The 11,077-nt window shown below is 34.9% G+C and overlaps 1 protein-coding gene across 3 annotated transcripts; it reads left to right on the forward strand.

Moving 5' to 3' along the window:
• Positions 1-542: 542 nt before the first annotated feature.
• LOC116735012 (uncharacterized) lies at positions 543-8,680 on the forward strand. Of its 3 annotated transcripts, none has more exons than XM_032586599.1 (4): positions 543-752; positions 1,495-2,076; positions 2,176-2,292; positions 3,341-4,505. In XM_032586599.1, exons 1-4 carry the CDS (start codon positions 739-741, stop codon positions 4,404-4,406), a joined length of 1,779 nt encoding a protein of 592 aa, XP_032442490.1. In that variant the 5' UTR covers positions 543-738; the 3' UTR covers positions 4,407-4,505. The 3 variants fall into 3 exon arrangements, with proteins under 3 accessions (XP_032442490.1, XP_032442492.1, XP_032442491.1); XM_032586601.1 differs by lacking the exons at positions 1,495-2,076; positions 2,176-2,292; positions 3,341-4,505 and adding exons at positions 5,998-6,573; positions 6,662-6,778; positions 7,138-8,680 and having other exon boundaries at positions 565-752; XM_032586600.1 differs by lacking the exons at positions 543-752; positions 1,495-2,076; positions 2,176-2,292; positions 3,341-4,505 and adding exons at positions 4,571-5,253; positions 5,992-6,573; positions 6,662-6,778; positions 7,138-8,680.
• The last annotated feature ends 2,397 nt before the right edge of the window (positions 8,681-11,077 follow it).

An 11,077-nucleotide genomic window follows, 5' to 3' on the forward strand; every position in this document is an offset into this window, starting at 1 on the left:
ACGTACAAAAGCAAATGAGAAAAGCTGTAAGATTTTTTTAGCCGACTTCATGTCACCAGACTGGTTCTGTTGAAAAACTTTTAAAATGTTACAAGTTAGCACCAGCAGGGTGCCGACGTGTGTATTTAAAGATATTTCATTATGAAATTAGATGATTTTGACATTCTCTCTTTTCCATGAGGATAAAATGTTATTATTGTCATTTAATAACATTTGTTTGATGATCTGAAACATAAAAACAAACTAAATTAATCTGTAAGGGAGAAATACTTTATAGGAGCAGACATGTCACTCCATTTACATTACAATAAAACATTTATTATAATGAAGTGAAAGGTTAAATACTTCTGCTTTTTATTATATTTTTATTGCTTCAACTTCTTAGATTAGTGTGTTTAAAGTCTGTCAGTGTTTGACCTTTTAGAAACAAGTTCTTTAAAACCTTTAACTGATCGCACAGTGACTTTATCAAAGCTATTTTACTACATGCTGCTTGGGTTTTGACTTAAAGTAACAATATGGTTATAGAAGGGAAAAATAGCAGCATAGAAACATTTTTACAGAATATATTCCTCCATGCAGCAATAATAAAACAAGCAGATGAGACAATAAAGCAGCAGGTGTGTCTCGAGATAAACAGGCAGAAAGTGAAACCAACATTCATTAAGTAATAAGATCCTCAAGCAGAAACTTTGAAGACCTCAAGAAAAATCAAGACAATTTGCAGTGAAAAACAAAATGTCTGCAGAAAGGTAATTTACAGAATTTATTTACATTAGAGATAAATAAACGTTTCACCAAGAGAAGTTAAATTTAATCAAACATTTTCACTTGGAATTAAAACTGTGTGAATGCATTTATTTTGAAAATCTACGATATTATTTTTTCAAATCTAAAGAAGCTGTGAAATGTCAATAAATTCTTAATCTGGTTTTCTCAAGATAAAGAAATGATCAAAATGTATGGAAGATTAAAAGGGACCAAATTAAATAAACACTTCATTAAGTAATTACAATGTACCATTACATAATTAAATGTTTAATCATTACAGTTTATTTAATTACAGACAATTAATTTAACAAACATCTTTAGATCATTAAAATGCAAAACTTAATTGCATATATAATTACTTTATACTTTCTGTTCCTGCAGCGTCACCATAAAATAATTTTATCTGTCGTTCTGCTCTAGTTTAAAGAGAACTCAGACACTAACAACCTGGTCTAGATTATTTTACACCAACTGCAAAATATTTATGATATAGCTTGTGATTTTTGTGAATGTCAAAAAACAAAAATAAATAACAAAAATGTAGTTAATTCAACATCATCAGTTTAATTACGGTTGTTATCTGGTGGCTTCTAATGTGGCCAAGTAGAAACCACCAATAAAAAAATAAATAATTTTAAAAATATTTCTAACAAACAAATATTTTCAACACGTATTATTAGAGCAGAGTTTGTCAGTTTTTGTAAACAGTTTCATGTCCTCCAGGTGGAAACTGCAGGCCTCCCTGTGGCAGTACATCAACGATACTCTGACTTACATGGCAGCAGCGGCAGATTTTTATAAGAAATTATCTGAATGGAACGATTGCAGAAAGAAAGAGCATGAAAAAATGATAGATATCCAAGAAAAGGCTGACAAACTTGATGCCAGTTTCACCAAGTCAAAGGGCAGATTGAAAAAGATTGGTAAATGCATCAAGAGGAGGTTCCAGAATAATCCAGAGAGCAAAGTTTCAGAACTAGAGAATGAGCTGGCTGAAGTGCTGAATGGCACGCTGCAAGGTCTGGAGAAACTCAACACGTTCTTGGATGCAGTGGAGAAGCTGGCGGTGACGTCGCTCCATGTTTTCACTGAGAACCAGATCGTTTACCTGCCTGAGAACTTTGACTATGACGCTGTTCAAGCTGTGATCAGAAAAGCTCAGCAGATCTGTCCTCCCCTCCTTAAATTCAAAAGAGATGCAAAGACTTTCTTTGCTCCTAACCTTCACAACGTGGAGATTCTGGCATTCCAGCTGCAGAATTACATCGACACCGTCGAGGAAATATGTGTGAGCTCTGATAAAAGGTAAAATTCAATTTATTATTAACCGATGATATACTGTATTGTTGCTCTGAATGAAAATAATAAAAACCAAAACATGAAATGTAACTTTGTCTTTCACAGCTTTAACTTTGAGATGTGCTTAAAAATGGCGAAGGAAATAGTGGTGGATGCTGATGATATGTGTGAAAACAACATGCGAAAGATGGCAGATCAGATGAAACAACTGGACAAGATCAGGTAAGTTTTACATATTTTAGCTCAATACAAATATATTTTTCAGAGACGTGGAACCTTTTTTACAGGACAATAAAACAACCGTTACATCCCATTATTATGAAAATGTTCTATATATCAAAAATACCTTTGCATCATATCCATATCTGACACATTTAAATTGGCCTCTGTCTCTTTAAGAACCTCCTGCTCTTTCCAACATGTCATCAAAACAAGCCTTTAGAAACAAGGGTGTCCAAACTTTTCGCCACTTGGGCCAAAAATGTAGACTCTAAAATAGTTACATGCCAACAAGACCAACCTAAAATATAATGCAATTATTAACATTAATATGGTGTTTTACAGCCATTGTAGATAGGGGAAGAAAAATTCCAAAATTTTGTGATTAATCTCAGAAATTTTCTAGAGAACTTGAAAATTTTCTAGAAAAATTTAGACATTTGAAATTCAGAAATTTCAAAGTTTTTTGTAGAAAATTTCTGATAATCTAAACATTTTAGTATTTTTCTAGCAAAGTATTTTTTTTCTTTTTAATAAAAATGTATTACTATTTTTCCCTACAAAAAATATTTTAGGGCCATTAAGCCCAAGACTTGAGCCACTTTGCTTCACGTTGTTTGCTATATTTAATCAGATTTAAGGAAGAATAAAAGCTGATTTTGTTGCATCTATTCAGTAAAAATCTCTGGATAAATTTGGTTTTACATTTTGTTAAAACTTGGTTATAAAAACATGAATACTGTGAAAAATGTGTTATAAGTTAAATAATCTGACACTGCCATTACTTTATAATCATTATTAATTAATTATGTTCTTAAAACAAGCTCCTATATCTTGCTGAAAAGTTTAGTCTTATTTCAAGTGTGCTAAGATATTTGGAATAGAATCTAAACCAAAATTACTTGGTAACATTTCGTGTTTTTGCAGTGTACATTAAAAGTTTTAAGTACTGGTACTATAGTGAATTTTCTTGAATGGATTTTGATTACCAAAGACCTTACAACATATTTACTATTTTTCTTACAAACGCAGAATAAATTTTCTTCCACAGGATGGACGAGGACTTCCGGGTGGAGTTCCTGTTCCAGAGCGTCTCCTCAGCTGATTTTGTCACTAAGTTTGATGCTAAAAGGCGAACAATGCTTTCGTCTTTAGATGAGCTGGAGCAGTGTGCTGATCAGTTAGACAGGATGAACAAAGGAGCAAAGATCTCCACTCTGGCTGGGGGCTCAGTGAAAAAAGCAGGAGGCGTCCTCTCTGCTGCTGGTTTGGCATTAACGCCCTTCACAGCCGGCGTGTCTTTAGGCCTAACATTCACCGGTGCAACGATGGGGTTAGCAAGTGAAGCCAACAGTGTGGTAACCACCTTAACACAGGCTGGAGTTAATCACACTCATCGGAAAAAGGCAGATGTAGTTTTAAAAACGTTCATGGAGGATTTCCAAATGATCCAGGATTCTCTGGACGATGGGATGAAATATACAACAGTCAATCTGAAGCAAAGTAAGATGGGTGTGTTGGTCACTGTAGGCAAGAGTGTTTCTAAATTAGATCCCATAGTAATGGGTGTCAGCTCCGTCATGAATGTGGCTTCTGCTCTTATAAAAGTGGTTGCAGGGAAACAGAAAAAAAATGGAAATGCATCACCCAGCGCAGCTCCAGCTGTTCCTGAAAACTCGGCTGTTCCTGAAAACTCAACTGTTCCTGAAAACTCAACTGTTCCTGAAAACTCAACTGTTCCTGAAAACTCAACTGTTCCTGAAAACTCGGCTGTTCCTGAAAACTCAGATGTTCCTGATTCCTCCGATGTTCTTGATGTTGGTCAGACTGTAGTTGCAGAGTCTCTTTCTCTGTCCAGTGAACTTCTTGGTATCACACCTGGAGCTGTATTTGCTGCCAGAGATATCTACTCTGCTGCCAAACAAGGCATAAAAGTGGCCAAAGGCAGCAAGACTAAAGCCTCCAAGTTCCTGACAGCTAGAGTTGCGTTATTTCGTTCACAGATGGAGTCGTGGGAGAAGATCCGTAACTCTTTGTGTCAAAGCAAACTGACCAAAGAAGAAATCAGAAATATTTTCACGCAGCCATTTTATCTAGGGGACAAAGAAGAACAATAACTAAAGACGCACAAAGACTAAAAATGGAAGATTTGACAGGTAGACAGAAAAAAACAGATGTAAATCGGCCATAATTATACTGATTCAGTGTTTTAATAATAACTTCCAGACTTTCTCACTAACTGAAAGGAAAAAACAAAAAGGAATCAGTTTGATGATAATCAAATCAAGAATCAGATTGTTTTCTGTAACATTTAATTTTAAAAATAGTCACTTAAGAACTGGATTTGTTAATTTGTTGTAAAATATCAGATGACTTAAAATAATCTGAACATTTGTTTCTAGAAAGTCTTTTTTTGTGTTTCTTTGTATTTGAGTAACATTTTGTGACGATGGGAAACAGAACAAATCTGTAAGAAGGAATAATTTTTCTCAGCAATATGTGTGTATTAAATCCAACTATAACAGACATGTAGGAATAATAAATGATTAACCTTTTTATCATCTTTTATATTACTCTTACTTGCAGTAGAGCTGCTGGGCGTTTAAACAAATGTCCTCCCTTTGTCAATATTTAATCTTTTACAACCTGCTTCATGACTAGATTTTATGTATTAAAACCATATTTATTACATGCTGATCTATGTTTGACCTGAACTAAGATTATAGAAGAGGAAAAAGCTCCAGCATAGCTTTTTCCTTTCTGAAGGCTGTGCTGCTTTCGTTGGACGACAGAAACAAAGCAAAAATCAGCTGAGATTGTAAAGAAGGTTTAGGATAAACAGGCAGAAACTGAAACCAACTACTTTGGTTTAATTATAGGACGATTCTTAATCAGTAGCTCTGGAGAGCTGAAGACGCAGCAGGAGCGCAGGCTGTGAGAATCCAACAAAATGTTTGGAGGAAGGTAAAGAAAAGAAATCATTTAATTTACACAATTTATTTACATCTCTGATTAATTAATCAACAATCTTCACAGCATAAGAAATGAAATTTACTTACTTTTGTTCCCTTGAAATTGTTTAAGTTAAACTTTGTGAACACATATCCATCATTTTTAAAATCTTTTTTAAATGAGAAGCAGAGAGAAGACGCTTTCTGATCAAATATAGTTAATGTGCTTTTGTCAAGATAAAAGAATAACTATATTCTGTTAATAATGATCTGATTAAAAATGATGTGAATATTTCCACTTTTTTTACTCCAAGCTTTGTTTTAGCCAACAATCTGCTGTACAGCATGTCTGCCTTGATATAACCGTCTGTCTGATACAAACATATTGAACTTGATGTAAGCATGTGATGTATTTAAGATCATTCAAGTGGTTAAAATTACATTTAAATAGGAGAATGTGCCATGCTTGGAAAAATCTCAAACTGTTTAAAAGATATAATTTACAGTGAGTGAGTTTCATGTCAAGACAAAGTTTAAATTATACTAACAATAAAACTGTTTTGCACTTTGCTGCATCATATAAGGTCCAACAGAAGCCAGCAAGAAAATAAATAGATTAATTGTTCCTAATAGCAACTATTTACATATTTTGTTAGACAGACTGTTTATCTCTAATATATCTATTATTAGACATGTGTATCTTAGTTTTGCTTATTTATTTTTGTATTATAAAACATTTCCTGTCCTGTAGGTGGAGACTACAGCGCACCTTGTGTCAGTACGTCACTGATACTCTGACTTACATGGCAACAGTGAAAGATTTTTATGAGATATTCTCAGAATGGAAAGATTGCAGGGAAATAGAATATGTGAAAATGATGAGTATCAAAGAAATGGCTGATAAAATTGACCCCACTTTTGCCAAGTCAGAGGGCAAATGGGCGTCTTTTTGTAAATACTTCAAGAGCGTTTTTCAGCGCAAGGCGGAGAGTAAACTTTTAGATCTGGAAAAGACGCTGGCTGAAGTGCTGAATGGCACGCTGGAAGGTCTGGAGGAACTCCACAGTTTCTTGGATGCAGTGGAGAAGCTGGCGGTCACGTCGCTCCAGGTGTTCACTGAGAACCAGATCATTTACCTGCCTGAAAAGATCAGCTTTGATGATGTTCAAGCTGTGATCAGCACTGCACAACAAATCTGTCCTCTCATCCTGGAGTTCAAAAGAGATGCAAAGTCCTTCTTCCTCCCTGACCGTCACAATGTGGAGGTTCTGGCTTTCCAGCTGCAGGATTACATAGACACAGCCAACAGGATATGTGTAATTCACGGCCAGAGGTAATCTGTATTATTAAACATAAAGAGTGAACTGTGATATTATTTTGAATAAAATAATAAAAACATTTAAAACTTTTATCTTTCACAGCTTTAACTTTGATATTTGCATGGAAATGGCTGAAGAAATTGAAGTGAATACTGACAACCTGTGTGAAAACGACGTGCAAAAGATGACAGATCAGATTAAGCTACTTGACAAAATCAGGTAATTTCTACATATTTTTTCTGTTAAATATTTTCAAGGAAGCTGGAACATTTGTAGATTCTTTTTATATAAAAAAACTGATAACATCACTTTACAGCAGGGTAGCCAGTTACATCCTGCAATTTTAAAGCTACAGCAACTAATTTTCATTTTTTTTAAATTTCCACACATTTGTTCAAACTGGAGCGTTTTAGAGCCGTCAATCAGGAAACTTACCGTTCCAGGAAAAGTTTTAAATAATCTTCTAACAATACATTTCTTGAATAAATTATAATTATCTTGTATATAATTTTTATTCTGTTTTTTTTCTTTTCCATTTCATGTTAGAATTATATATTGAATTAAAATTTGTCCCACAGGATGGACCAGGACTTTCGGATGGAGTTCCTGTTCCAGAAAGTTTCCTCAGCTGGTTTCATCAGCATCTTTAATGAGCAACAACCCAAACTGCTAAAGTTTCTAGATGAGGTGGAGCAGTGTGCCGTTGAGTTAGACAAGATGAACAAAGGAGCAAAGATCTCCAGTGTGGCTGGCAGCTCAGTGGGAGCAGCTGGAGGCGTCCTCTCCATTGTTGGTTTGGCGTTAATCCCAGTTACAGCCGGAGTGTCTTTAGGGCTGACCATCGCCGGTGTGTCGATGGGGGTAACAAGTGGAGCCAACAGCTTGGTAACCACCTTAACAGAGGCTGGAGTTAATTCTACTCAACAGAAAAAAGCAAATGAAGTCTTTGAAAATTTCATTGAGTATTTCCAAAAGGTCCAGGATTCTCTTGATGAGGTGATGAATCAACGAGGCAATCTGGAGCCAAGTAACATAGACGTGTTGTTGGGAGTGGCCAAGGGTCTTCATAAAGTCTGTACCATAGGAAATGGTATTAATATCATTGTTAATCGTGCTTCCTCTTTGAAGACTTTAAAAGCTGAGGATATTGTTGCAGGTGCAGGTAAAGCTGTACTACAGGATACAAAAGCTTTACGTAATGTACCCAGGGTGGCAGCAGACGTTCCTGATATCGGTCAGGCAGCAGTTAAAGGGCCTCTGGCTCTCACCAAGGGAGCCAGAGCTGGCTTCATTGCACTTAATGCCCTCTCCCTTGGCATGGATTTATTCTTTATCGCCAAAGACAGCATGACTCTGGCCAAAGGCAGCGAGACTAAAGTCTCAAAGTTCCTCAGAGCCAGAGTTGCATTGTTCCGCTCGCAGATAGAGTCATGGGAGAATCTCTGCAACTCTTTGTGTCGCAGCAAACTGACCAAAGAAAAAAACAAAAATATCCTACAGACGGCATTTTTTCAAGAGGACAAATAAGAAGTAGAGCTGAAGGGTTAAAGAGAATAAAAGTATGTATGACATTAAAAACTGGTACATAGTTATACTGAGACACACCAAGTTTTAATAATTTCACTTTTTACCAACTGAAATGAACGAGACACATAAAACTAATCGGTTCTGATCAGTTTGTTTTCTGTAACAGGTCATATTAACTTCTGAGTTTTAAATCGACATTTTGAGCTTTACATCATGTTATTAATGTAAATAATGTTATTCCCTCATAAAAAAACATACCTGGAGTGTCGCTTTGACTCTTTAATGCATGTTTCAGAAATACTTTAATCTCCATGGCAACCAGTCAGCTGTGAAAAACGCCTGTTCTCACAAACCACATCTCCAGTTGAGCTTCCTCCACTCAGCTCCTCCAGACTAGCGGCAGCAACAATTAGCAAACACCTGGAGAAACTGAGATTCTTCTGAGCTAATCATGCGAATGCTCCAAAGAGCGCCGGTAAACGGCATAATGGAGGAGCCATGCTGTGATGCCATGCTGAAGTGTTGGAAAGAGCAGGAGCTTCTTAAAGAAACAGCGACACAATTTCAAGGTGTTAAAATGCAAAGTTAAATTTCTTTTCAGTCATATTTTATATAAACATCATTGTATAACAACTGAAGGTTACAAAGTCTTGATTGTGCTATAAAATGACAACATGTGCCTGGAAAATACATAATACTGCCCCTTTAAGAATTTGATTAATTCATTTATTCCTCCGTATTTCTGTTTCACTGTTCATTGAAAATAAAAATGTCTCTAATTTACAATAAAATATTTGGTATAATTCTGGCGACCACATAATTCTACTGCATTTATGTCGATATTTTACTGTAAATTAGAGACTTTTTTGCAGTGTATACCTTAATTTACAGTTTTTGATGGGATTTTATTCATTGCTGTGGATGGTTCTATACAAAGAATAAAAAATAAATGTTTGCAATGTTATGTATTGCAGATTGTTTTCTCACTATATATCCCACAGTCTTTCATATAAATTTTAATTTTTAATTTTAAGTAGACAAACTTGTTTTACTTCTGCATGTTTATGTCATTAAAAAGACTGAATGGAGAACAATGCAAGTCCAATTTGATTTCTGTTTGTGCATGTGTGTGTGTGATGTGTGTGTGCGTGGGTGGGTGGGTGTGTGTGTGGGTGTGTGTGTGTGTGTGACAGATGCTGTAAATCTTCAGTATTCATTTAATGAACACATTAAGTAAAACTAGTCAAACTTTCTAAAAGAAGCCAGATGAACAGCAAAGTGCTGCTGCCAATATTTAAGAGAACGTGAAGGAAAAAGAGCCCAAAGTTGTTCATCTGGCATCTGTTATAACTTTCTAAAACACTGTCTACCTGCCAAAATAAGAATTAATTATAAATTGTTTGTGTTTGTCTTCAGATAATTTGCATGGACTTGTTTTAAAATTATGAACTAGATTCAGCCCAGAGTGGCCTAGTTAAAGCATTTTTACACCCAGTCGTAAATGTTTCAAGACTGGAAAAGAAGCACCAAGAAAGTGGAAGGAACTGATTTGATTTTTCAGTTTGACCTCTGTAGATATATGTGTAAAAAAAGCTGAAAAGTAATAATTTTATGAAGTTTTAATTTGAACTTGGACTTTTATGACGCGTTTGTGTTTTGTAAATTCTGTTTCACGTACAGTTTGACTTCACTTTGGAACATTTTTTACGTAATACTACTACACTTACTATACTTTATACTTCTTTTTCCACTTATACGTACTTTTTTCATCTTGATCAAATCTTTGTAGTTTTCTGCTGACTTTGAACAACTTCTCTATAGATAGTAAACAGAAAATGCAAAACAGTGGAAAGTGGCATTCTGACTATTTTATCATTATTATTAAATGTAGAATTTAGCATTCTTTGCTGTGCAGCTACAATTTTTCATATTAGGAAATTATATAACCTGTAAGTTTTAAAAAGAAAAGTGAGGATTACTTCTTTGTCTTGACACTATTTTGGCGCCCCTGGATGCCTGGCACCCTTAGTATAAATCTTTTCCAACTTATGTCATGTTAGCTTTAGCCTGACAGACATCAGTTAGCATTGTCTTCCAACACATCGTGTATGTTTAGAATTTTTTATTGCTTATATAAAAAGATAGAAGTACATGGAAATTTGTGCTTTCTGAAAATATTAGTGTAGGCTTCCTGGTAAATCACGTTATAATGTAAAATATGACTCATTACTGGATTAATGGCTGATATTTGTAGTTGCTAATTTTGTTGTGTTTTGTTTCGGCTTTATGATAACTTTACATTTTCCTCTATCAAACATACTGTGGTGTCTGAGGACATATTTATTCTCTTAAACAGAAAAGATTCTTTGTCTTTTTTTGTTTCTGTTTCTATTTGACTGTCTGGATTTTTTTCCACCAGGTATTAAGAATAATTTAGAGATTGATGATCAAAAGCCTGTCTTATTGTAAATCATAACTGTGATCCTGTTCAGATCCTGGTTTTATCCTCTGTAATGAGACGAGACTCAACGTTTCCTCCCTCTGCACACAAACAAAAGAAGATGTGATTAAATTCACAGGAACCTGCAGCGGCTCGCTGCTCTGTTGATCCATCAGTGACTGATTCATGTCTTTTTTAAATCCGCCTGATGTTTCGTATCTCACCTTCAGTTTAGAGTCAGATAACGAGGCAGTCAGAGCAGGAGGTGTGAGAAGTTTGTAAAAATTTGTGTTTATATATTTTCTCTTTTAAACTGCTTTGCACTGTAAAACATTTGAAAGTAGTTTAACTTGAAAATGAAAGTCCACCTGCTGCCTTGAAAATGCAATTAAAGTCAACAAGAAAATTGTTTTGGTTTTACTTATAACTTAAAGTTCATGAAGTTGATTTAACAACAAGAGACAAGTTGACAAAACAATGTTTTTTAAGTTCCTTAATCTTGAAGTGAGTTTTAACTTAATGCTGCAATTTAAATCAAATAATTATTTCAC

This window comes from Xiphophorus hellerii, chromosome 16 (assembly GCF_003331165.1).
Source record: "Xiphophorus hellerii strain 12219 chromosome 16, Xiphophorus_hellerii-4.1, whole genome shotgun sequence".
Taxonomy (NCBI): domain Eukaryota; kingdom Metazoa; phylum Chordata; class Actinopteri; order Cyprinodontiformes; family Poeciliidae; genus Xiphophorus; species Xiphophorus hellerii.

Excerpts from the sequence above, each read along its gene's own strand:
- LOC116735012 (XM_032586599.1), top strand. Across the intron at positions 2,077-2,175 it reads TGTGTGAGCTCTGATAAAAG|CTTTAACTTTGAGATGTGCT; the intron begins GTAAAATTCAAT and ends TGTCTTTCACAG. Across the intron at positions 2,293-3,340 it reads AAACAACTGGACAAGATCAG|GATGGACGAGGACTTCCGGG; the intron begins GTAAGTTTTACA and ends TTTCTTCCACAG.